We start from the raw sequence: 27,814 nt of genomic DNA, 5'->3' as shown, positions 1-27,814 counted from the left end.
CGGAGACACCTGGGAGGCATTGTCCGCGCGGGAGTGCGCATGCGCAGACGGCCGGCCGGCGACCGAAGGTGAGGCTGGCTGGTTCGGCGGGCGCGGAGGAGGCGGGTGACGGTGTGACCCGCAGGGAGGGCTGAGGAGGGAGGCGGGAGCCTGGGCTGGGGAAAGCAAGAAGGGAAGAGAAGCAACCTGGGACGAGGAGTTGACTGGAGGAAAGTGCGAGTCCGGGCCCCAGAGAAGTCTGGGAGGGAAGCAGGAACCAGAGCGCGGGCCGGGGAGCGCCCGAAGAAGGGAACCGGTTGCCCGAGACGAGGGGTGAGCTCCCCAGTGGCAGGAATTTTGTCTGATTTTCGTCCCCCGGCTCCTGGAGCACGGCCTGGCACAGAACAGGCGCTCCGTGTGTGTGTGTGTGTGTGTGTGTGTCTTTTTGTACCTGTCCTGTGTGTTGTGTGGTAGGGGAATGTGTTATTCTGTGTGACGTTGTGGAACCGGTTGTTTATGAAAGTGTTAGGGTCCCTGCGTGTCTTAAGTTTTAATTTAAATTAGGTGCGAGTCGATTTGTGTTTGAGCCTGTGTCCGACTCTGGAGAGGCGACAATGAGGGCATTGTGAGTTAAAGGTTGTTACTTTTTCTAGAAGTATAAGTTCTGTGAAATTGTGCACGACGTGGGGGCCTATGGGATTATGACTATATAGTCCATGATACAGCTATGAATATGCCTAATTTTTAAAGTATTTGGCGTATACGACCTATGATGACTGAATGTGGCACACTGTGTGACTTAGGTGGAGTGCTTGAGAAACCGAGTGCTGACTAAAGTATGCATTGTTTAGATTGATTTATGAGTATTGGGCATTTTATATATGCCTGTAGAATTTGACTCTGGTAATTAGACAAGTAAAATAAGTAATGATTTTTTTTTTTTTTTAATGGAGAGGAAGAGGCAAAATAATTTTCAGAAGGTAAGATTGGGGCCCATGCGGGCCGGGCGCGGTGGCTCACGCCTGTAATCCCAGCACTTTGGAAGGCAGAGGCGGGCGGATCACGAGGTCAGGAGATCGAGACCATCCCGGTTAACACGGTGAAACCCCGTCTCTACTAAAAATACAAAAAATTAGCCGGGCGTGGTGGCGGGCGCCTGTAGTTCCAGCTACTTGGGAGGCTGAGTCAGGAGAATGGCGTGAACGCGGGAGGCGGAGCTTGCATTGAGCCGAGATCGTGCCACTGCACTCCAGCCTGGGTGGCAGAGCAAGACTCCGTCTCAAAAAAAAAAAAAGATTGGGCCCATGTGCGGTGGCTCACTGGCTCACGCCTGTAATCCCAGCACTTTGGGAGGCTGGGGCGGACAGATTACCTGAGGTCAGGAGTTTGACCAACATGGTGAAACCCCGTCTCTACTAAAAAGTATAAAAATTAGCTGGGCATGATGGCGCATGCCTGTAGCCCCAGCCACTCGGGAGCTGAGGCAGGGAAATCGCTTGAACTCGGAGGTGGAAGTTGCAGTGAGCCAAGATCGCGCCACAGCACTCCAGCCTGGGTGACAGAACGAGACTCCGTCCCTCCCCCTCCAAAAAAGATCATTTATTGGGAAACCTGGTATTGACTGATGACTGATATGCTTAAATGAATAGAATACCACTGGGACCACACAGAAAAAAACTTTATCTCGTAACTGCCACTCTCAAAATTCCTATTTGAGTGTGTGTGTGTGTGTGTGTGTGTGTGTATATATATATATATATATATTTTTTTTTTTTTTTTTTTTTTTTTTTTTTTTGCTGGATGAATTTCTTCTGCTGGAAGCCTGAAATGTGAAAGGATACATGATTAGTTTCTTCTCTAATTCCCCAACCTTTATTCTGTCTCCTCTTTACTCCCTAGAGGCAGTCTTCAGCTCTCATGGATTGGGAGCTGGGAAAGGAATGAGAAGACAGAAGTCAGAGACAAGAAGAGGCTAGCATGACTGATACCACTATAATTTAGTGTAAGTCATCTCTTACCTTCCAAGAGAACCTGCTGCTTGGAACCTCCAGATACACTTCCCTTCTCATGGGCGTAGCCTCCTCTCCAGCTGCTGCCCCAGTGCTTCCTCTGGGCATTCAGTGGCCCACTGACTCTGGTGGGTGGGTTTGTCCAGTCAGTCCTCTTTGATAGGACCCAAGACAACCCAGACAGCCTCCACCCATGGGGTCTTCACCTACTGCTAAAGTGAGAATTAGCCACCTCAGTCACTTTGCCCTCCCAAATCCTAGAAATATGTAAAATTTTTGCCAAGAATTCTGTCACCACTTTGGTTCCTGGTGGCCTCAGGGTCTGAGGGACCCCTTGTGTGTTGTAAAGAAGGGAGAATCACTCACGTTTTTCCTCCTGGAAAAACACTGTTCTAAAAATAACAGTCTCTTAAAAATACATTCTCCTGTCAGCCTCTCCACTGTCTTTAAAGGAGGAGTTTAATGATAGCAAAACTTTACACTCAACAGCTGTATAAGATCCTGTTCTTGAATGAAGTTCTCTTAGAATTTTGTTTCATTCACTATCTTTGGGATATCAGCTGAGGCTGAGGCAGAAAGATTTCTAAGTTTTCATCCTATTAAAAATGAACAGTGATAACAATTAGAAAACTCAAGGTTGTTGGAAAAAACATTAACAAATAAATAGGGTGTGTGTGTGTATGTGGAAAGTATGGGGGAAAAGACTTAATTTACAGTGGTCATCAAAAATAAGAGATACAAAGGAAGCAACTTTACTAATTACATGATGTTATTAAAGAGCATATTTTAAAATAAGACTTTTGATGGGGCTTGGTGGCTTATACCTGTAATCCCAGCACTTTGGGAGGCTGAGGTGTGTGCACTGCATGAGTCCAGGAGTTCAAGAATAGCCTGGGCAACTTAGTGAAACCCTGTCTCTAAAAATACAAAAATTAGCCAAGCGTAGTGGCACGCCCCTGTGGCTAGCTATTCAGGAGACTGAGGTGGGAGGATCACCTGAGCCCAGGGAGGTCGAGGCTGCAGTGAGCCGTGATCACACCACTGCACTCCAGCCTGGGCAACAGAGTGAGACCTTGTTTCAAAACAAAACAAAAGAAACTATAAAACTCTTAGGAAAAAACACATAGGCATACATGTTAATGATCGTAAATTTGGCATGCATTCTTTTTGGGTTTCTTTCATGGTGATTGAAATGTTCTAAAATTAGATCGTGGATGATTGTTCATTATGATGGTTTATGAATATACCAAAAACCATTGAATTGTATACTTTACATGGATGAATTTTATGGTGTGTAAATTATATCTCAATGCTGTCATTTAAAAAATCTTGGCTAGGCCACCTCTGCAATGTGTAACACTGAGCAAGCCATGAGTGTCTCCTGTGTTAGTCATGTTAGTCAATTTCAGGTATAATAGGACCTACCTCACTCAGGGTTTTTGTGAGGGTCATTGGATCTACATCACAGGGAATTATTTTGGAAAGTGTAAAGAAATAATTGAATTCCAAATATCCAAGAGAAGGAAACTGGTTGAATTAACCAAGTACAGTGCCACTGAGGAGTATTATGCAGCCATGAAAAGGGATCAGTTGCATGGATTTATGGAGAAGGGCCTCCAGGATACTTTGGATTTTTTTGTTTTCTTGTTTTGTTTGTTTCTGAGACAAGGTCTCACTCTTTTGCCCAGGCTGGAGTGCAGTGGCTTGATCATGGCTCACTGCAGCCTCGATCTCCCTTGGCTCAGGTGATCCTCCCACCTCAGCCTCCCAAGTAGCTGGGACTACAGGCATGTACAACCATACCTGGCTAATTTTATTTAATTTTATTTTTGTACAGTTGGGGGTCTTGCTATGTTTCCTAGGCTGGTCTTGAACTCGTAGGGTCAAGTGATCTGCCCACCTTGGCCTCCTCAGGTGCTGGGATTATAGGCGTGAACCACCTTGCCTGGCCTCCAGGATACTTTGTTAGTGACAAAAGCAACAGAATATTATATTCTATCTTTTATCTAAGTTTTCAGCTTATCCTTTCATTATTTTAATATAAGCAAATGTATATATTTGCATTTTTTAAACTCATGTCACCACCATCACCCAAATTTAAAAAGAAAACAAAAACAGAACACTTCTAGCCCCCATCCAATCACCCTGGCACAGAAGTAACCTCTGTTGTAATTTTATCTCATATAAAAGGAGTCATGCAGAATGTAGCCTTTTGAGTCTGGCTTCATTCAGTAAGGATGTTGCAATCAGTAAGCTGTAGCTGGGACTACAAGTACATGCCATCATGCTGGCTAATTTGTGGATTTTTATTTTGTAGAGACAGTGTCTCACAGGCTGGTCTCGAACTCCTGAGCTCATGCAATCCTCCTGCCTTGACCTCCCAAAGTGCTGGGATTACAGGCATGTGCTCAATTCAGTTGCATGTTGCAATTCACTCATATTATTGCATGTGTCATTGCTTCATTCTTCTTAGTACAAAGTAGTATTCCATTGTCTGGATGGTTTGTCTGTGTATCCACTGATGCACACTTGGGTTGTTTCCAATTCTGAGGTGGTTATGAATAAAACTGCTACACACATTCACATGCGGGTCTTTTTGTAGATACGTTTTTTTGTCATGGATAGATAATCAGGAGTGGTATTGATGGGTCGTTTAAACAATTACTTTAAAATGGTATCTTTACATGGAATAGTTTTGCCTCTTGATTGTGGTGGTGGTGACACAAATCTAAATGTATGATAAAATGGTAAAAACACTCACATAATGAATGCGTGGAAAACTACTGATATCGGAAAGAAGTTGGCGCATTGTGTAATGACAATTTTCTGATTTTTTATTTTTATTTTTTAGAGACAGAGTCTTGCTCTGTTGTCCAGGTTGAAGTACAGTGGCACAGTTCATTGTAGCCTCAAACTCCTGGGCCTAAGTGACCCTCCTGCCTCAGCCTCCTGAGTAGCTGGGACTACAGGTACCTGCCACCATGCTGGCTAATTTGTGTATTTTTATTTTGTAGAGACAGAGTCTCACTATGTTTCCCAGTCTGGTCTCAAACTCCTAAGCTCATGTGATCTTCCTGCCTTGTCCTCCCAAAGTGCTGGGATTACAGGCATGAGCTACCTACTGTGCCCAGCCAGTTTTCTGATTTTGACCATATGCTGTGGTTATGGAAGATGTGACCATTGTGGAGAAGCTGGGTGAAAGGTAAATGAGACCTCTCTGCACTATTTTTGCAAGCTTCTGTGGATCTATAATCACTTCAAAATAAAAAAAATAAATTTTAAATAGAGCCTGCTGCAAGACTGAGAAGTGCCTATGGTGTCTGATTCCCTGTTGTTGGGCATGGATTCTGTTTCCTACTCTGGGCCCTTTTGGACAAAGCCATGCAGAATATCTTATCCCATACCTGCCCCTGTGAGCCATTTACCCTTTCTCAAAGTTTTCAGCAACCCTGGGAGTAGGCGGTATGTGGTGGTTCACACCTATAATCCCAGCACTTTGGGAGGCCAAGGCAGGAAGATCACTTGAGCCCAGGAGTTGGAGACTAGCCTGAGCAACATAGTAAGACCTCATTTCTACCAAAAAAAAAAAAAAAATTAGCCGGTCTTGATGGCGGGCACCTGTAGTCCCGGCTACCCGGGAGGCTGAGATAGGAGGATCACTTGAGCCCAGTGAGGCCGATGCTGCAGTGAGCGGTGATAGGCCACTGCACTCCATCCTGGGCAACAGAATGAGACCCTGTCTCAAAAACAAAAAAGTTAAAATAAAAAAATAATTAGCTGGATGTGGGTGGTACATGCCTACAGTCCCTGCTATGCAAGAAGGAGAATTGCTTGAGCTGAGGAAGTCAAGGCTGCAGTGAGCCATGATCATGCCACTGCATTCTAGCCTAGAAAAAGAGTGAGACCCTGTCTCAAAAATAAAATAAAAATAAGACTTGAATAAAAGGACAGGAAGACACAACATGATAAAATGTCAAAACTTCCTTAGATTTCATGGATTTCCATTAAAATTTTAATAAAAATGTTTGAACTTTCCAGCGTTGTTAGGAGAAAATAAACACCAGAAATTCTGAGAGAGAGAAACTGTCAGGGAAGTAGCCCTAGTAGATACTAAACTGTTTTAAAACTGATAACTTTAAGGTGATCCTGGCAATGAAATGAACAATTCAGTGGAAATAAATATAAAACCCAGCTCTACTTAGATATATGAAGGAAATAAAATATGTGATAAAGATGGCAGTTTTGATGAGTGAAGGAAATACAGATTCTGGAGTACTTTGTGATACCAAACTAGATGGCCAAATAATTTTTAAAATTCTGTTTTCACATAGAGAAAAACAGTCAAATGAGAAACTATAAAAAATTATTTGGGCCGGGTGCGGTGGCTCATGCCTGTAATCCCAGCACTTTGGGAGGCCGAGGCGGGCGGATCACGAGGTCAGGAGATCGAGACCATCCTGGCTAACACGGTGAAACCCCGTCTCTACTAAAAATACAAAAAATTAGCCGGGCGAGGTGGCGGGCGCCTGTAGTCCCAGCTACGCGGGAGGCTGAGGCAGGAGAATGGCGTGAACCCCGGGGGGCGGAGCCTGCAGTGAGCCAAGATAGCGCCACTGCACTCCAGCCTGGGCAACAGCAAGACTCCGCCTCAAAAAAAAAAAAAATTATTTGGGGCTGGGCACAATGGCTCACGCCTGTAATCACATATAGGAGGAGCACATGAGGCCAGGAGTTTGAGACCAGCCTGAGCAACATTGCAAGACCCCATCTCAAAAAATAATAATATTAAAAATTATCCAGGCGTGGTGGTGTGTGCCTTTCGTCCTAGCTACTTGGGAGGCTGAGACAGAATTGCTTGAGCTCAGGAGTTTGAGGTTGCAGTGAGCTAGAATAGTACCACTGTACTCCAGCCTGGATGGCAGAGTATGACTCTGTCTCTAAAAAAGAAAAATTATTTGGAAATCCTACCACAAAAATAAAGGATTAATTTCCTTCCTTTAAAGAAGTCTAACAACAATTCAGAAAATAAAAATAATAGAAAATGAAATAAATGATGAGACCACAGATAAGCTAAAAGCGTTCTTTAAACTTACGAAAAGAAGCTTCTTGTTCATGGTAAGAAAACTAGAAACTAGAACCACAATTTACATGTGTTAGATAGACAAGCATAAAAAGATTTGCATGAGTAGTATTCCTCGGTGTGGAATGACAGGTATTCTTATATATTGGTGGCAGTACCATAAATGGTACAGCCTTAATGGAGAGCAGCTTGGAAGTAGTTAATAACAGTAGGCTGACTAGGAGAGAAAAGGTAGTGCTTGAGGGGAGAGGAGCTTGCCCAAAATCCATCCTGCTGCCCCAAAAGCCTGTATGTCTGGCCTTGGGGATAAAACAGGATTTGCCTAGCTGGTTCTCCCATCTATATTTATGTGGCATGCTCAGAGTGGACAAGGATCAATACAAGGAAAACGGAGGCAATTTTAATAGAATTACAAGAGCTGTGAGGCACATGTGGTCTCATGTGGCTTTTTTTGTCTCGGCTTTGCCGCCTTAGGAACTGCCTCTTTTCTAAAGAGGACTCCAAAGGAAGGACTGGTCATCTCTTTCATATCTCAAAACCATGGCTCAGGTAAGGCGATGGTTTCTCTTTCCTTTCTGAAAGTCTTTTTTTTTTTTTTAAGGATATTTGGGCATATGTCGGTCTTGTCCTACATCCTCCTACCTATCTTTCCCTTCAGAAAACTGGTCCTCACTTCTTCCCATATTGGTCAGATAAGACTCTACCTTCCACAAATGCTGCCAATTTTAACCAATGTTCACACATTAAGTGGATATATCAGGCCAGGCATGGTGGCTCACACCTGTAATCCCAGCACTTTGGGAGGCTGAGGCAGGAGAATTGCTTGAGTCCAGTTCAAGACCAGCCAGCCTGGGCAACATAGAGAGATCCTTGTCTCCACTAGAAATTAAAAAAAAAAAAAATAAGCCAGACGTGGTGGCTCACACCTATAATCCCAGCACTTTGGGAGGCCGAGATGGGCAGATCACCTGAGGTCAGAAGTTTGAGACCAGCCTGGCCAACATGGTGAAATGCTGTCTCTACTAAAAATATAAAAATTAGCTGGGCTTGGTGGCAGGCGCCTGTAATCCCAGTCAGTTGGGAGGCTGAGGCAAGAGAATTGCTTGAATCCAGGAGGCAGAGGTTGCAGTGAGTGAAGATTATGCTGCTGCACTCCAGCATGGGTGTCAGAGTGAGACTCTATCTCAAAAAAAGAAAAAAGTTAGCCCAGTGCAGGTGCAGTGGCATGCACTTGTGGTCCCAGTTATTTGGGAGGTTTAGGTGGGAGGATGGCTTAAGCCCAGAGGTCAGGTCTACAATGAGCCATGATGTCACTGCACTTCAGCCTGGGTGACAGAACAAGACTCTCTTTATTTAAAAAAAAAAAAAATAGTGGGTATATCGTTCACCATCTCCTCTCTCAGTCTCTCAGTCTTCTTCCAGAAGCCATGCAGGGACAAAAATGCATTTCCTTGAACTAAATGAAAATGTATTACTGAATGAACCTGTCTTGTGTAGATTAAAAAAATATATAAGGCTTTATTGCATCCACAGACTGGAGTGAAGATGGTAGTGAAATTGACAGAATTTATATAGAATTAGTAGCAAGAAGTCTTGTGTTGAGGCTTTGAGGATGGAAACGTGATTGGCAACTTGTACAAAGAACTGAGAATCTTGTGTTTCTTCTCTACCTTCAGTTTTGCTCACAGCTGCTAACAATTTCTAAAAATCTGTGGCCTTCCAATAACACCTTAGTATGTTAATTGTATTCTAGATTTATTTCTGTTTTCACATTTCTTCCAATTTTATGTTTGGATGTAGAAGTAAATATATTTGTATAGACTGCTATACTAAACTAGAAGTGTAACTCTTAAAATATTCTGCTTCTGGTTTCAAAGACACTACTCTTTCTTGTTTCACTCAGAACATTTATCTTCATATCTGGACCTCTTAAATACTGGTGTTCTCCAGATTCTGTATTGGTTCTCTTCTATTTACAGTCTCCTGTTCACTACCTACCACTATTCTAATGATGCTCAAGTAATTTTAATTCTAAACCTCTGTCTTTTTTGATGTATTATCAAAACTATATATCCAGCCTCCAGCTAGATATCACCACCTATATGTTCTGCAGATCCTTCATGCACATGTCTGAGATTCACCTCATTGTCTCCTTCTGCCCATCCTATCCTTTTGTTTTTTTCCAATCTGGTTAGGGCCCCAACCGCTACCCACCTGCTAATACAGCCAACATGAGTTAAAACTCTCCTATTCACTGCAAAACCATTGAGTGGTAAATTCTGTTCCTCTTACCACAGTTCCCTCCATCCTCCACTGGTACCGTCTTTATTTGGGTTCCTCTCTCATAGTGGTCACTTGTCTTCCCATTTAACGTCTTCACTTATTTTCCACTTTTCCAAGGGCTCACCCCAGTGCTTGCTTACATATTTGTGTTTTCTGTGCTTTTGTGTTTAACTTTTTATTATAGTAAAATATACATAACAGAGAGCTTACCGTTTTAACCATTTTTAAGTGTATAATTCATAGCCATTAAGTACGTTCACAAGTTGTGTAACTGTCACCACTATCTATTTCCAGAACTGTTTTTCTTCATTTCACATAGAAATTCTGTACCAATAACACGAAACAGTTACTCCCAATTTTATTCTTTCTAGCATCAGATGGAAAGTGCCACTATGAGACATTTCATTAGGAGACAAGAAAATGTTAAAATGCTTATAACAGTTTAAATACAAGAATAATAATCATTAATGCTAATAGAGTTTTCCAGTTGATGAACATGATGCACATCTCCTTTTATGTAGATCTTCCTTAAATTCTCTCAGTAATGTTGCTTTCAGTGTACCAGTCTTGTAAATGTTTTTTATATCGTTGGATATTTTTTAATGCTGCTGTAAATGGTGTTCATTTTTATTTAAATTTCCCACTGTTTATTGCTAGTATGTGAAAATGCAATTGATTTTTTTATCTTGACATGCAACCTTTCAAAACTCTCTTATTCTAGTAATTTTTTTTTGGTAGATTCTTAGGATTTTCTACATGGACAATCCTGTCATATGTGAATAATGACTGTTTTCTTTCTTTCTAATCTATATTCCCTTCATTTCTGTCTTTCCTTACTACATTGTCTAGAACCTTTAGTACAATGTTGAGTAGAAGTTCTAAGAACAGACATTCTTGTCTTGTGCCTGACTTAGGCAAAAGGCATTGTTTTTCATTATTAAGTTTGATATTAGCTATAGGATTAGGATTTCTTTTTTCTTTTTTTTTTTTCTTGAGACAGTCTTGCCCTGTCGTCCAGGCTGGAGTGCAGTGGTGGATCTCAGCTCACTGCAACCTGTGCCTCCCAGGTTCAAGCGATTCTGGTGCGTCAGCCTCCCATGTAGCTGGGATTATGGGCATGCACCACCATGCTGGCCTAATTTTTGTATTTTTAGTAGAGACAGCATTTCACCATATTGGCAAGGCTGGTCTTGAACTCTGGCCTCAAGTGTTCTGCCCGCCTTGGCTTCCCCAAGTATTGGGATTACAGGTGTGAGCCACCATGTCCGGCTGGAATTTCTTTTTAAATGATTGAAGACATTCCAGTTTGCTGATAGTTTTTATCATGAATGAGTGTTAAATTTTCTGAAAAGTTTTTCTGGGCCAGGTGTGGTGGCTCATGCCTGTAATCTGAGCACTTTGGGAGACCAGGGCAGGTGAATCACTTGAGCCAGGAGTTCAAGACTGGCCTGGGCAACATACAGAAATACAAAAAAAAATTATCTGGATGTGGTGGTGGGCACCTGTAATCTTAGCTGCTCGGGAGGCTGAGACAGGAGAATAGCTTGAACCCAGGAGGCAGAGGTTGCAGTGAGCCAAGATCGTGCCACTGCACTCCAGCCTGGGCAACAAAGAGTGAAACTCCATCTCAAAACAAAAAACAAAGAAAGTGTTTCTTCATCTACTGGTGTTTCACATTATATGGCTTTTTTCTTTTTTTAATATTACTATAATGAATTATATTGATTGATTTTTGAAATATTAAATTTAGTTGTCCTGGGATAAACTCCACTTGGTCATGATATAATACTTTTGTATATATTGCTTTATGTATTAAATATGATGATTTGCTAATGTGTTGTTACTGATTTTTCTTATCTATGGTTCATAATGGATCTAACGTATAGTTTTTCTGTTTGATATCAGGCTAATGCTATCTCATAAATGAATTGGGATGTATTCTCTCCTCTTACTATTTTCTGAAAGAATTTATATAGAATTGGTATTGTTTCTTCGTAAACGTTTGTTAGAATTCACTGTGCAGCCATCTATCTGACTTGGAGATTTCTTTGTGGAAAGATGTTTAACTGGTAGTTCAATTTTGGTAATAGAATGAAGACTGTTCAGGTTATCAGTTTTTCTTTTAATTCAATGAGCTTTTGTAGTTTGTGACTGTCTAGGAATTTGTTCAGTTCATCTAAGTTGTAAAATGTATTGGCATAAAGTTGTTGCTCTTTTTATCCTTTTGATGTTTGTATAATCTGTAGCAATACCCCTTTTTTATTCTTGTTATTGATGATTTGTATCTCTCACTTTTTCCCCTGGTTCGTTGGCTACAGGTATATCAATGTAGTTGATCTTTTCAAAGTACCACAGCAGGTTTTAGTTTCATTGATTTCCTCTAGTAGTTTTGTTTCCTCATTTCTCCTCTTTTATTTTGTATTTCCTTTCCCTCTCATGACGTTGGGTATAATTAGCTCTTTTCCAATTCTTACATAGATGGAAGTGTATATTGAGTTAAGACATTTCTTTTTTTCTAATAGAAGCTTTAAATGCTATAAATTTCTCTGTAAGCACTATTTGAAGGGCTCCCAACAGGTTTTGACATGTTGCATTTTCTTATTCAGTTGAAAATATTTTCTAATTTTCTCATGTTTGTTTTTTACCCATTGGTTATTTAGAAATATGTTTAATTTCCAAATATTTGGGGATTTTCCAGATAGCTTCCTGTAACTGGTTCTAGTTTAATTCTGTTGCAGTCAGAGCAGAGTCTATATGATGTCTTCCTAAATTTATGGAGACTTCTTTTATAGCACAGAGTACAGTTTAATTTGGTCATTGTTCTCTGTGCCCTTGTAAAGAATGCATATTCTGATGTTATCGGGTGTATCCTGTAAATATCACTGAGATTAAATTGGTTGATTGTGTTGAAAGTTTTCTGTATTCTTATTGTTCTTCAGTTGATTACAGCAATGACTGAAGGAAGAAAGTTGAAATCTTCTATTATAACTAAGCTTTGTTTTTAGATGCATTTATATTTAGGATTGTTGTGTCCTCTCATGAATTCACCCTGCCCTATTATTATGAAATGCTTCAATTAATCCTTGATAATATTCTAAATAATATTGTCCTGAAATCTATTTTGGTTAATATTTTTATAGCCATTCTAACTTTCTTATGATTGTATGGTGTCTTTGTTCTTTGTGCTGCTATAACAGAATGCCTGAAACTGGATAATTTATGAAGAACAAAAATAAATTTTCTCACAATTCTGGAGGCTGGGAGGTCAAAGATGAAGATTCAGACAGGTTTGGGTGTCTGGTGAAGTCTGTTCTCTGCTTCCAAGATGGCACCTTGAGGCTGTGTCCTCACATGGCAGAAGTACAAGCCAGCCACGTGCTACATGAAGCCCCTTTTACAAGGGCCTTAATCCCATCCAAAAAGGAAGAAACCTTAATGACTGGCCTAATCACGTATTAAAGGCCCTACTTCATAATACTATCACATTGACAACACCTGAAAGTTGTTCGGTTTTTGTTTCAAGATAGGGTCTCGCTCCGTAGCCCAGGCTGGAGTTCAGTGGCACAGTCATGGCTCACTTCAGCCTCAACATCCTGGGCTCACGCGGTCCTCCCACCTCAGCCTCCTGAGTAGCTGATAACTACAGGCATGTGACACCACGGCCAGCTAATTTTTCTATTTTTTGTAGAGACAGGATTTCACCATGTTTCCTAGGCTGGTCTTGAGCTTTTGGGTTCAAGCAATCTGCCTGCCTTGGCCTCCCAAAGTGCTAGGATTACAGGTGTGAGCCACTGTGCCTGGCCTATACCTGAATTTTAGAGGGGACACATTCAAACTATAGTATCTGATATACCTGATTTCCATCCTTTTTACTGTTGTTGTTTTTTTTTGTTTGTTTGTTTTGAGACAGGATCTTGTTCTGTCACCCAGACTGGAGTGCAGTGGTGCAGTCAACCTCCCGGGATCCAGCAATCCTCCCACCTTAGCCTCCTGAGTAGCTAGGACTACAGGCATGTGCCACCTCATCTGGCTAATTTTTAAATTTTTTGTAGAGATGGGGTCTCACTATGTTGCCTAGGCTGGTCTTGAACTCCTGGGTCCAAGTGATCTTCCTGCTTGGCCTCCCAAAGTGCTGGGATTATAGGTGTGAGCCACTGCACCTTGCCCATCCTTTATACTTTTATTTACATATGTTGTAATGTTTATAGTTAATCTGGTACAGCTAGTAGATGGTTTGGTTTTTCTTTTTTCCTCCAATCTGATACTCTTATCTTTTAATTGGAGTTTTTAGTCCATTCAATGGTAATTATCAATATAGTTGAATTTAAATATGCCATCTTCCTATTTTTTCCAATTATATTTTTTCTTTTAGATTGAGAAATTTTTTATGATTCCATTTTTTTCTGTATTATTTATTCACTTATTAGAAGTACCTCTTTATTTTCTTGTTTTGTTTTTTAGTGGTTGCTCTAGGCCAGAGGTTGGCAAACCATTGCATTTGAGCTAAGTCAGGCATGATGCCTGGTTTTGTAGAGTTTTATTGGAACTCAGCCAACTGTGAAAGCATTTTGCATAGTTTATATTGCTTTCTTTCTCTTCAAGTTCACTGATCTTTTCTTTCTTCAATGTGTAATCTGTTGTTACTACCACCCGTTGTATTTTTCCTATCATGTATTTTTCTTCTCTAGAACTTTTCTTTGATCCTTTTTATATCTGCCATTTCTCTCATGATGTTTATCTTTTTTTCTATATTCTTGAGCTTATAGAATATGTTTATAATCCTGTTTTGTTGTTGTTGTTGAAACGGAGTTTCTCTCTTGTCGCTCAGGCTAGAGTGCAATGGTGTGATCTCAGCTCACTGCAACCTCTGCCTTCTAGGTTTAAGTGATTCTCCTGCCTCAGCCTCCCGAGTAGCTGGGATTACAGGCACATGCCACCATACCTGGCTAATTTTTGTATGTTTAGTAGAGATTGGGGTTTCACCATTTTGGCCAGGCTGGTCTCGAACTCCTGACCTCAGGTGATCCACCTGCCTCGACCTCCCAAAGTGCTGGGATTACAGGCGTGAGCCACTGCACCCAGCCTATAATAATCCTGTTTTAACATCCTTGTTTTTTGTTTGTTTGTTTGAGACTCTGTTGCCCAGGCTGGAGTACAGTGGTACAATCAGAGCTCACTGCAGCCTCCAACTCCTGGGCTCAAGCGATCCCCCCACCTCAGTCTCCAGTGTAGCTGGGACCACAGGTGTGTGCCACCACACCTAGCTAATTTTTAAATTTTTTGTAGAGACAGGGTTTTGCTATGTTGCCCAGGCTGGTCTCCTGGGCTCAAGTGATCTTTCTGCCTCAGCTTCCCAGAGTTCTGGAATTACCGGCATGAGCCACTGTGCCCAGCCCATCTTGTTTGTTAAATCCATCACCTCTGTCATTTCTGGGTCTGTTTATTTTAATCATTTTTTTTCCCCTCATGAATATTAGTCCTATTTTGCATGCTTGGAAATTTTTTACTTCAATTTTAAATTACTGAATGCTGGAATTTGTTATGTTACATTAAAGAATTAAGTTACTTCAGTCCATTTTGATCCTTTTGAGGCTTGCTTTTAAGTTTTTGTTAGTGTAGGTCAAGAGCAGCATTTTGGTCTACGGCTAATTTAGTCCCATTCCTGGAGCTACATTAACATATTATTTTCACCCCAAATTCATAGTTTACAGTAGGGTTCACTATTGATATTGATATTGTGGGTTTTGACAAATATATAATGGCATATATTCACCATTATATTATCTTACAAAATGGTTTCACTGCCCTAAAAATCCTCTTTGCTCTGCCTATTTATCCCTCCCTCCCTGCTACCCCCTGGAAACCACTGATCTTTTTACTCTCTCCAAAATGTTGCCTTTTCCAGAATGCCATTTGGTTAGAATCTGGAAGGCTATATACCATGTAGCCTTTTCAGAGTGGCTTCATTCACTTCATAATATGCATTTAAATTCCTCCTAACCTGTTTTTGCTTATCTGTTCCTACATTCTGTTGTATTTTGTGTCAGTCACATACGTTTTAATGATTCATTTTCATTCCTCTGTTAGCTTTTTAGTTATGGGTTTGCATTTTTTGTGTGATTGCCCTAGGATTACAGTATGGATCTTCAACTTCTCAGGATTTTCTTAAGGTTAATATTAAATTAGTTATGGTAAATATATCAATCTTGCCACATTATAGTTGCATTTATTAATACCTGTCTTTTACTTTTTTGTTTGCCATGTATATGATATTTATGTTTGTAATAAATGGTATTAGAAGGGTCTATAGTCCACAGGCCAAAACCCAGCCTGTTTCCTATTTTGTACAGATTGTGAGCTAAGAATTGTCTTTGCATTTGAAATGTTTGAAAATATTTACAAGAAAAAATATTCGTGACACACTAAAACTTCATGAAATTTAAATGTTAGTGTCCATAACTAAGTTTTATTGAAACACATCTTTGTTCATTTATTTACATATTATCTATGGTTGCTTTCATGCTAAAATAGCAGAAGACATTCCCTGACTGCTGCTTGCAACAGTCCTATCTCGTAAAGAAGAAAGGAAATGAATATTTATACTCTTACAATTTTTCTTATTTTCTTCATACCTTCCTAAAGACCTTAGTGTTATTTTTACCTTAAGCCTGAAGAATTTCCTTTAGGCCCCACCACCCCTCCCCCTCCCCCCGGCCCCCGGCCCCCGCCCCCCGCTCCAGAGATGGAGATCTCACTTTGTTGCCCAGGCTGATCTCCAACTCCTGGCTTCAAGCAGTCTTCCTGCCTCAGCCCCACAAAGTGCCCAGATTACAGAAGTAAACCACCACACCCAGCCTATTAGCATTTTTGATGGTGCAGTCCTGCTGGTGATGAATTCTCTAGGTTTTATCTGAAAATATCTTTATGTTGCCTTCATTTTGAATATATAGTTTTGCTGCATGTAGAATTCTTGGCTGTGTAGCAGTTTAATTAGGATTTGGCTAAGTGTGGTTTTCTTTGGTGTTTATCCTTTTAGGGTTAATTAAACTCTTTGAATATGTAAATTAAAAGTTCTTGCCAAGTTTGGAGTTAGGCCATTATTTCCATAAAATTTATTTATGCCCTTTCTTTTTCTCTCTCTATTCTGGGACTCTAATTATATCCATGTTGGATTTTTGAATATGACCTACGGATCTTCGTGAGTCTGTTCATTTTTCATGATTCTTTTTTCTTTCTGTTCAGATTACTTACTTTCTCTTGATTGATTTACATGGATACTGATTCTCTGTTTCTGTGCTTCCATCGAGCTTATCTAGTTAATTTTTTATTTCAGTTATTTCTTTGAATACATTTAGAAAAGCTACTTTGAAGCCTTTTTTTTTTTTTTTTTTTTTTTGGCAAAATCCAACATCAGGGCCCACTAGGAGTTAGTTTCTGTGATTGCCTTTTTGTGACTACAGGTCTTATTCCCCCCACTCCTTTTTGTTTTGTTTTGTTTGCATGTTTATTAATTTTTGCTAGAAAACTGGACATCATAAATAGTATTGTAATCTGAATTCTCTTATGTCTGTTATGTTCTTCTGAGAATTATTATTATTTTTAGTAGGCAATTAGCTTGCTTGTAATCAGACATCAAACTTTGTCTTCCTGCTCAGTGTAAAGCAGCTGATATATCCTCTTAGTTCTTCAAGCTTCTAGCTGCTGCCTTTTAACCTAACCTCCTGAAAGCAGATAGGTTCTCTCCTGTGTTCATCTACTTTTCTCTCAATCAAGGAATTGGTGAGTGTTTACATTTGGGGGCTTACGTCCTGCATTTCTCTTTTTCAAGTTTTACCCTCTACACTTCCTGCTGCTTTGTCAGTCCAAGCCCTGACACCTTAATCCCGTAAGCCTTAAGTTTTATTCTTCTTGGGGTGTAAGCAGGTTGTGGAATACCATCAGTCAAGAAGCAGAAGCCTTAGAATCTTACTAGGTGCACTTTTATTTTTCAAGATTCTTTTCTGTTGTATTTCTGCCTGCTTTTTGCTAAGCCCTCTGTGATCTCTCCAACACATGCATATTTTATCAGCCAGGAGTTTGGCAGAGTTTATGCTCAGATTTTCATTTTTATCCTTTCTGTAGTTCCCTCACTTCCAGAATTAACCTAAATTTCCAGCTCTCGCTTTTTTTTTTTTTTTTTGTGACACAGTCTCTCTCTGTCGCCCAGACTGGAGTGCAGTGGCACAATCTCGGCTCACTACAACCTCTCCCGGGTTCAAGCAATTGTACTGCCTCAGCCTCCCAAGTAGCTAGGATTACAGGTGCCCACCAGCACACCCAGCTAATGTTTGTATTTTTTGTAGAGACAGGCTTTTGCCATGTTAGCTAGGCTGGTTTCGAACTCCTGACCTCAGATGAGCCACCACGCCCAGCCTCAAGCTCTCATTTCTGTCCTCCCATCACCTTTGAGGAAGTAAGTGGTGGTTTTATACCATGAGAGCTGTGGGGTTTCAGGTACCGTGATGCAAAAAAAGCCACAAAATTAGCAGTTCTTGTAGATTGCAGTTGCTATCCTTCAAGGATAAGCTCTTTTCCAATTTCCGCCTGCTTTGGTTGCTTTCCAGTGCTTTCTATTAGTTGTTTATTGTATGGCATGTGCACATTTTATAATTATTATCTGAGGGAATGTTTCCCTGTTTTACTCTGTTATTGCTGCATGCTGAAAAATGTCACCATGCACATATAATTTTCTTCGTATAACATACTCATGTTAAATGGGGAAACATTTTCCTCCCTAGTGAAGCCTGAGAAATTGTTCTACCTTTGTGATACATGCTGTATCTTGTACATACTTCTTTGTTGTACCTGTGACACCTTCTTGCAGGTTTGTGTTTACTTACATTTTCTTGCAAGTATGTGTTACATGCCTCTGGTAACTTCTGAGCAGAAACAGTGTTCGTCTTGGCACTTCCATAAATAAATACAGTTTTTGGCATTAAGTGGCTTCACAGTAAATATTCTCAGAATGTGTTATTTAAAAATAACTGATGGGTATTTTTACCTTGATTTTTGTTTTCCCTACAATATAAATCATAAAACAGGGAAAATTGTAGTCTTTTCATATTAGGATTCGTATGACTGCCACAAGGAAGCAGGGTCAAAAGTAGTTCCCAATATCTGGTCCACCTGTTCTTTTTCTTTTTTTTTTTTCCTTTTTTTTTTTTTTTTTTTTGACAGAGTCCTGCTCTGTCACCCAGGCTGGAGTGCAGTGGCATGATCTGGGCTCACTGCATCCTCCGCTTCCTGGTTTCAAGCTATTCTCCTGCCTCAGCCTTCCATGTAACTGGGATTACAGGCACGCACCACTATGCCCAGCTAATTTTTTGTAGACATGGGGTTTCACCATCTTGGCCAGGGTGGTTTTTAACTCCTGACCTCAAGTGATCCACCCACCTCGGCCTCCCAAAGTGCTGGGATTACAGGCATGAGCCACCGCACCTGGCCAAGTCCACCTGTTCTGATTACAGTTCCATCCATTCTAGGGATCAGTGTCTTTCAATGATGTGACTGTGGACTTCACTCAGGAGGAGTGGCAGCACCTGGATCATGCTCAGAAGACTCTATATATGGATGTGATGTTGGAAAACTATTGCCACCTCATCTCTGTGGGTAAGAAAAATCCTCTTTGAAACTTTAGTAGCATGCACTTCCTCTCAAAGTGCCTAAGTGTGTATAATCTTGAATTTCAGGAATAAGAGGTGATGAATTCCTTTTGGTTAGCAGAATGAATGATTGTGTCTTCACTTGCCCAGTGCAAGGTGCTACCTATATTGTTACACAAATGGGCGTCTTAATTTGCAGTACTGAACATGCCCCCTTCCTGATTTTTCAATGGTATTATAGCCCAATCAAGTTAAGTCTTTTTTTCCCTATTCAGGGTGTCACATAACCAAACCTGATGTGATCCTCAAGTTGGAACGAGGAGAAGAGCCATGGACATCATTTGCAGGTCATACCTGCTTGGGTGAGTTTCTGGCTCCTAGGCAGACACAGTCTAGCAGAATGTAAATTTAAAGGGGTCAGGTGGTGGGTGATACCTTTGAAATGTTTCAGGAATATCTTTTTTTAAAGGCTCTTAACCTCTGAAAACCTTCATGCCTATAAAACTCAAAACCAGACTTTTATGCTAGGTATGGTGGCTCATGCCAATAATCTGACACTTTGGGAGGCCAAGGTGAGAGGATCACTTGAGGCCACGAGTTCAAAGCCAGCCTGGACAGCATAGCAAGACCCCATCACTACAAAAAGATAAAAATTAAAAATTAGCCAAGGTTGGGTGTGGTGGCTGACACCTTTCATCCCAGCACTTTGGGAGGCCAAGATGGGCAGATCCCTTGAGCCAGGAGTTTGCAACCAGCCTGGGAATCATGGCAAAACCACATCTTCACAAAAAAAAAATACAAAAGTTAGCTGGGCATGGTGGTGTGCACCTTTAGTCCCAGCTACTCAGGAAGCTAAGGTGGGAGGATCACTTGAGCCCAGGAGGTCAAGTCTGTGGTCAGCCGTGATTGTACCGCTCCAACCTGGGAGACAGAGCAAGAGCCTGTCTCAAAACAAACAAACAAAAAAAAGCCAGGACTGATGGCATACACCTGTGGTTCCAGCTACTCAGAAGGGTGAGGTAGGAGAATCACTTGAGCCCAAGGATTCAAGGTTATAGTGAGCTAGGATTATACCACTACACACCAGCCTGGGCTACAGAGCCAAGTCTCTGTCTCAAAAACAAAAACAGAACCAGACTTTTAAATATCACTCTCTCCGGCTGGGCACGGTGGCTCACACCTGTAATCCTAGCACTTCGGGAGGCTGAGGCGGGCAGATCACCTGAGGTCAGGAGTTTGAAACCAACCTGGCCAACGTAATGAAACCCTGTCTCTACTAAAAATACAAAAATTAGCTGGGTGTGGTGGCACATGCCTGTAATCCCAGCGACTCGGGAGGCTGAGGCCAGAGAATCGCTTAAACCCAGTAGGCGGAGGTTCCAGTGAGCCAAGATCGTGCCACTGCACTCCAGCCTGGGCAATAAAGCGAGACTCCATTTCAAAAAAAATAATAATGCATATATATATCACTCTCCCCAAATATATTATTTCCTAGTTTGCTTCATATTATCAAAAACAACTGCCACTCTGAATGTACCATAAGCCATGTTTCTTTTAGATCTTTTTTATTAGCTCGTGTATCTTTTTCCAGCCTTCTCAGTCCTTATCTTGCCATTGTGATAAGTTTCGTCAGGAAAGGTTTATTTATTTATTTATTTATTGGTTGTTTTTTGTTTTTGTTTTTGAGATGGAGTCTTACTCTGTCGCCCAGGCTGGAGTGCAGTGACGTCATCTCGGCTCACTGCAACCTCCACCTCCCAGGTTCAAGCGATTCTCCTGCCTCAGCCTCCTAAGTAGCTGGGATTACAGATGTGCACCAACAGGCCTGGCTAACTTTTTTGTATTTTTAGTAGAGATGGGGTTTCACCATGTTGGCCAGGCTGGTCTCAAACTCCTGACCTTGTGATCCGCCTACTTCGGCCTCCCAAAGTGCTGGGATTACAGGCTTGAGCCACTGCACCTGGCACCATTGTAATAGATTTCTTTCAGGCTTTCTTCAGCCTGTCTTTAAAAAGAGAAAATTTATTGGTTAGCGGTCCTCTCCTTACTTACTTAACATTTCCTTTCCTTCATACCACCTCGGCTTTGTGTTCTGTGCTAAGCTCCCCTTCTCACTACAAATTTAGCTATTGATTTTAGAACTCACTTAACACAACCCAGGTTGATAAAGTCAGAGTTGCCATTTTCTTCCATTAAACCTTTGTGGTTCATTTTACATGGCTTTTCATCATTCCTGCAATCAATCCTTCGTTTAAGTGAAATAACACTAATTCTTATCCTAATTCCTTGAATGCTTATTTACAGCTTGGCCTGTTTTCTTCACCACTGTGGCCATATCACCTGAAAAATGCTTGGCATATAATAGTCCCAACAGATTTTATTTTTTTAAATAAATGTTTATTGTTTCACTGAACACTTGGTCTCATTTCTCTCATATGCCCTCACATGATCTACCTTTCAATTATAATGATTCCATCCATTCTCAGACTGATGCTGTTTATTTTATGTAGATGGCACTGATGTCAACATACAAAGCACATTTCTCCTACCTTCAGTTCATCAGGCGTGCTACAGTCTTATCATCTCACCTATTTTCTGACAATGTGTCAGAAATGAAAATCACTGGCTTTCTCAGCTCTTAAATTTTTTCCCACTATTTATTTATTTATTTATTATTTTTGAGACGGAGTCCTGCTCTGTCACCCAGGCTGGAGTGCAGTGGTGCAATCTCGGCTCACTGCAAACTCCACCTCCTGGGTTCAAGTGATTCTCCTGCCTCAGCCTCCAGAGTAGCTGGGATTACAGGTCCCTACCACCATGTCCGGCTCATTTTTGTATTTTTAGTAGAGATGGGGTTTCGCCATGTTGGCCAGGCTGGTCTCGAACTCCTGACCTCAGGTGATCCACCTGCCTCGGCCTCCCAAAGTGCTCAGATGACAGGCATGAGCCACCGTGCCTGGCCTCCCATTATTTAACTCAAAATATTATCATTATTATTATTATTATTATTATTATTATTTGAGATGGAGTTTCGCTCTTGTTGCCCAGGCTGGAGTGCAATGGCACGATCTCGAGTCACTGCAACCTCCGGCTCCCAGGTTCAAGCAATTCTTCTGCCTCAGCCTCCTGGTTAGCTGGGATTACAGGCATGAGCCACCACACCCGGCTAATTTTGTACTTTTAGTAGAGATGGGGCTTCTCCATGTTGGTCAGGCTGGTCTTGAACTCCTGGCCTCAGGTGATATGCCCACATCAGCCTCCCAAAGTGCTGGGATTACAGGCCTGAACCATCACGCCCAATCCCTTCAAATTTATTTTGTTTCTACTACAAAGTCAACTTGATTTTTCTGTCTCTCTTATCATTTCTTATGGATCTCTTCACAATTTGTAATATGGTTATCAGCTTGTGAAATATATTGACATCCTCCCATATTCTCATTTCTCACTGACATCATACAAAATGACAACTGTCTTATTTCATGTATTTATTACTGGAATTACCATTCGTCTTTGTGGTAAGTTTTGTCTGGATTCATTCAATGTATATTGTTACTTTCCTCACAAAATATACCATCAGTTTTTCCCTATTTTTTATCATGTATTCTATGAAATTGAAATTTCTCTTCTTTCAGGAACTGTCACAATAAGCCCTCATCTGGTCTTTTCAACTTTCTCTTGGAGAAAATTCTTGATAATTTCCACTTGATCTAGTCTCCTAATTGTTGTTCATGAATGTAGGGTTTGTCATCACATAGATACTTTTCATTGTGTTGTGTTCTCCCTTTATACTATATCTTTTAAGTCTCAAGATTTCTTTGTGAATTCTTCCTTGATTACTGCACATCATATCTACCTTCCTTTTTTCTGAATTCCTGTGCTAACTACTGACTGTAACACAAACATGCACAACTCTTGAATACAGTCATATAATTTCATTCCTAATTGTTTATGCTTAAGGATTTTTAAGGATGCTTAAGGATTCTTTCCCTCAAAAATAAGATCCCTTTTGAATCTTCATTTCTTTGAAGGAATCAAGCATTCTTAAGGATTCTTTTCCTCAAAGATAAGATCCCTTTTGAACCTTCATTACTGTGGTATTATTTAACATGTTAGGTATTCAGTAGTTACTGTGTTAATTGCTTATGGAGCTATGTAAGGGAGATATCTTTTCATCCATTCAGAAAGCATACACTAGTAAGTTCCTTTTAGATGTACCTACTTATGCTGTGTCCCTATAGATTGTGCTTGAAGTGGTTGCATTCTGCCAGACACCACCTAACTATGATTATGCAGTGATCATGTAAAAAATTTTTTTTTAAGATGGAGTCTCGTTCTGTCGTCCAGGCTGGAGTGCAGTGGCGTGATCTCGGCTCACTGTAAACTCTGCCTTCCAGGTTCAAGTAATGCTCCTGACTCAGCCTCTAGAGTAGCTGGGACTACAGGCACATGCCATCATGCCCGGCCACCTTTTTTTGTATTTTTAGTAGGGACAGTTTCACCATGTTAGCCAGGCTGGTCTGGAACTCCTGACCTCAGGTGATCCGCCCGCTTCGGCTTGCCAAAGTGCTGGGATTACAGGCATGAGCAACCGTGCCTAGCCCAAAAGAGTTTAAAGATCACCAATAAAGTATTTATTTCTATGAAAAAGGGTCACTATCAAGTCTGCATTTTTCATGAAATATTTATGTCAAAGTGTAAGGTTGTTAAAAGATTTGTTAACAAAGTTTTCCTAGGCAGTAATTATATTGAAAATTTTAAAGAAATAGAGCTTAAAATGGTAGGGGAAATACATGAAGGTTTTATGAGATCGTGGAATGGTATGATTTCTTTGAAGATTCTTTAAAGATAAATAGAAATAAACCTGGAAGGCAAGCTAATTAATTAAAAGAATGTGTGCACAAGTGTGTTATTAGGAATAAGTAAGGTATATATAGGGCAGTAAGTATTAGGCCTGACTGAGGCAAAAACTACCTGTTATAAACAGGTGAGATCTGTCAGGTAGGTGGACAACCCTGAAAACTTGTGAGAATATAAAAAATGAATCTAGACAATATAGTTTTGTTTACAGGAGAAATTCCTTTTATATGTTGGAGTTCTTGGACTCAATGAAGAAATAGATTTTTGAGCATAGCTTTAACATTGCTTCATCAGATATAGATGATTGCAAGGTAAGTAAAGTTAGAAATAGCTATACTTTTATAAGAGAAATGAAGGTTAAAGTTACTTTATGATCTAGGACCAGATTGTTCAATCTACCATATGAAATTGGTATTCTGATCTACCATATGAAAAACTGGAATAAAGGAATGTTACTGCATTGGGGAAGGATATAAGCCAGTCTTAAACCTGAAAAAGTGAGTCAGTAACTGAAAAGAGGACTAGTAATGAGAGCTTTGTTATTGAACAATTCTGAAAGAAGTGATTTAGCAGCAGTCTGAATACAGCAATTGAATATATTCTGATCTTTTTTAAAGTTGCTATTGGAAGTATTTTCCTAATTTTCCCTTCATAAGACAAAATAATTCATAACTATGTAGAGGATTAGAGCATAGACTGTAGGATTTTTTTTTTTAAATACTAGAAAATGAATTGATAATTTAAAAGCTAAATTAATCAATGATGACTACATATAAAGAGGAGGTGGGGTTGAACAGCTGGAAGTGTTTTACCACAGTCATCTAGGGATGTGTGTATAAAAGTATTGGTGATCGGCCAGGCACAGTGGCTCATACCTGTAATCCCAGCATTTTGGGAGGCCAAGGTGGGCAGATCATGAGGTCAGGAGTTCAGGACCAACCTGGCCAGCGTGGTGAAACCCCGTCTCTACTAAAAATACAAAAAATTAGCTAGGCGTGGTGGCACGTGCCTGTAATCCCAGCTACTCAGGAGGCTGAGGCAGGAGAATTGCTTAAACCCAGGAGGTGGAGGTTGCAGTGAGCCGAGATCACGCATTGCACTCCAGCCTGGGTGACAAAGCGAGACTTTGTCTCCAAAAAAAAAAAATTAAAAGTGATCTGTGTCCTCCAGAAGTAATCTTTCCTCTAGTATTTTTGCTAAACAAAGATTTCTACTAATTTTTCTTGTCCATCCTACTTACATTTTAATGCTTTTGATAGGTTCACTTCATTTTTTCTGAACACTTATCTAACCATCAACCCCCTTCTACCATTCTTTGACTTCTTGGTTGGTTTCACTTTCTCTAAGAAGTTCTAGTGCAAAATGCAAAAAGTATTAATGTTTATTGTTTCCATCTTCATCCTTTTCCACTCTGAAGCAGTTTTTGTTTAGGTTCCCCTCCCTGCACCCCTGCCAGGCCAGTGGTCATTTGTCCTGAGTCTCTTTTTGTGCCATATGCTAGACCCTAGTAAAATTCCTTTGCATAGCAAGTGTGTGAAGATTCACAAATTGTTATCAATTATATTCTTTTCTAGAAGAAAACTGGAAAGCTGAAGACTTTTTAGTGAAATTCAAGGAACACCAAGAGAAGTATTCTAGATCAGTTGTAAGCATCAACCACAAAAAACTGGTGAAGGAGAAGAGTAAAATATATGAAAAGACATTTACTCTAGGCAAAAACCCTATGAATTCAAAAAATCTACCTCCTGAATATGATACTCATGGAAGGATTTTGAAAAATGTTTCAGAATTAATCATCAGTAATCTAAATCCTGCAAGAAAGAGACTTAGTGAGTATAATGGATATGGGAAATCACTCCTGAGTACTAAACAAGAGACTACTCATCCTGAAGTCAAATCCCATAATCAAACTGGCGGAGCTTTCAGTCATAATGAAGTTCTTATGCAGTATCAGAAAACGGAAACTCCAGCACAGTCATTTGGATATAATGACTGTGAGAAATCATTCCTTAAAGGGAGAGGCCTGATTACACATAGTAGAACTTACAGAGGAGAAAACCCATCTGTATATAATAAAAAAAGAAGAGTAACCAATATTGAAAAAAAACATACATGCACTGAATGTGGGAAATCTTTCTGCAGGAAATCAGTATTGATTCTGCATCAGGGAATTCACTCAGAAGAAAAACCCTATCAATGTCATCAATGTGGAAATGCATTTAGAAGGAAATCATATCTCATTGATCATCAGAGAACTCACACAGGAGAGAAACCCTTTGTTTGCAATGAATGTGGTAAGTCCTTCCGCCTAAAGACAGCACTCACTGATCATCAGAGAACACACACAGGGGAGAAATCATATGAATGTCTGCAATGTAGGAATGCCTTCAGATTGAAGTCACACCTCATTCGTCATCAGCGAACTCACACGGGAGAGAAACCATATGAGTGTAATGACTGTGGGAAGTCCTTCCGCCAGAAGACAACACTGTCTCTACATCAGAGAATCCATACAGGTGAGAAACCCTATATTTGTAAAGAATGTGGGAAGTCCTTTCACCAGAAGGCAAATCTTACTGTACATCAGAGAACTCATACAGGGGAAAAGCCCTATATTTGTAATGAATGTGGGAAATCCTTCTCCCAGAAGACAACCCTTGCTCTTCATGAAAAAACTCATAATGAGGAGAAACCCTATATTTGTAGTGAATGTGGAAAGTCCTTCCGCCAGAAGACAACCCTTGTGGCACATCAGAGAACACATACAGGGGAGAAATCTTATGAATGTCCCCACTGTGGGAAGGCCTTTAGAATGAAGTCATACCTCATCGATCATCACCGAACTCACACAGGAGAGAAACCATATGAATGTAATGAATGTGGTAAGTCATTCAGTCAAAAGACAAATCTCAATCTACATCAGAGAATTCATACGGGGGAGAAACCCTATATTTGTAATGAATGTGGGAAGTCCTTTCGCCAGAAAGCAACCCTCACTGTACATCAGAAAATACATACTGGCCAGAAATCCTATGAATGTCCTCAATGTGGGAAAGCCTTTAGCAGGAAGTCATATCTCATTCATCATCAAAGAACTCATACGGGAGAGAAACCATATAAATGTAGTGAATGTGGAAAGTGCTTCCGCCAGAAGACAAATCTTATTGTACATCAGAGAACTCACACAGGTGAGAAACCCTATGTTTGTAATGAGTGTGGTAAGTCTTTCAGTTATAAGAGAAACCTCATTGTCCATCAAAGAACTCACAAGGGAGAAAACATTGAAATGCAGTAAATGATGTGGTTTCTGATATGAATTCTTTACAAGCTATTGTAAACGTTTAGTTTTAAAAAGAAAAGCATGCTGAAACATGTTAATGTAATTTTAAATCACAAGTCTAATAATTATTAAAGTACCATACTGAATAACTGTCTACTGTTTACTAGCATATAAAATGAGTATGATCATTATTATTGAACTCTTATCAGCTATGAAGCTAAATTTTAAAGTCTTCAACTGCTCTTCCTACTGACTCAAATAGTTTATTTTTTAAAAATACTTATATAATACATGCAGAGACAAGATACACAATGATTATAAGCATTAATCTCCATAAGAGAAAATATTTATGAACTATATTTCTCATTGCACTCTGTAATAAAAAGCAGTTAGTTGTTACTTACCTAAGAGTTACCACTTCCGTAGCCTATAACATCAAAATGTAGTTTTTGCATGTTTTCAATTTTATAAATACATATTTTATCAGACATGAATTATTTTGTGTCTTGCTTATTTCACTCAATGTTTTTAAGATCTGTACATTATTGCATGTGGCAGTAGTGTATTTTCATTTTGCATACTATTCCATTTTAAGAATATATTGCTATTTATCCTATTGATGGATATTTGTATTTTTTATACTTTTGTGTAATAATAAAAATACTGCTGTAAATATTCTTGTTTA

General features: G+C 40.1%; 1 protein-coding gene across 4 annotated transcripts; it reads left to right on the top strand.

Annotated features, from left to right (window-relative positions):
• On the top strand, positions 1-27,814 carry ZNF567 (zinc finger protein 567). Of its 4 annotated transcripts, none has more exons than XM_030822298.1 (6): positions 1-68; positions 1,879-1,981; positions 7,543-7,617; positions 18,873-18,999; positions 19,268-19,354; positions 25,424-27,814. In XM_030822298.1, exons 3-6 carry the CDS (start codon positions 7,609-7,611, stop codon positions 27,142-27,144), a joined length of 1,944 nt encoding a protein of 647 aa, XP_030678158.1. In that variant the 5' UTR covers positions 1-68; positions 1,879-1,981; positions 7,543-7,608; the 3' UTR covers positions 27,145-27,814. The 4 variants fall into 4 exon arrangements, with proteins under 4 accessions (XP_030678158.1, XP_030678157.1, XP_030678159.1 ...); XM_030822297.1 differs by lacking the exon at positions 1-68 and adding an exon at positions 81-312; XM_030822299.1 differs by lacking the exons at positions 1-68; positions 7,543-7,617 and adding an exon at positions 81-312.

The sequence above is a fragment of the Nomascus leucogenys genome, chromosome 11, assembly GCF_006542625.1.
Source record: "Nomascus leucogenys isolate Asia chromosome 11, Asia_NLE_v1, whole genome shotgun sequence".
Classification (NCBI taxonomy): domain Eukaryota; kingdom Metazoa; phylum Chordata; class Mammalia; order Primates; family Hylobatidae; genus Nomascus; species Nomascus leucogenys.
Note: the sequence above shows the minus strand (reverse complement) of the source record. Positions and strands in the feature narration are given on the sequence as shown.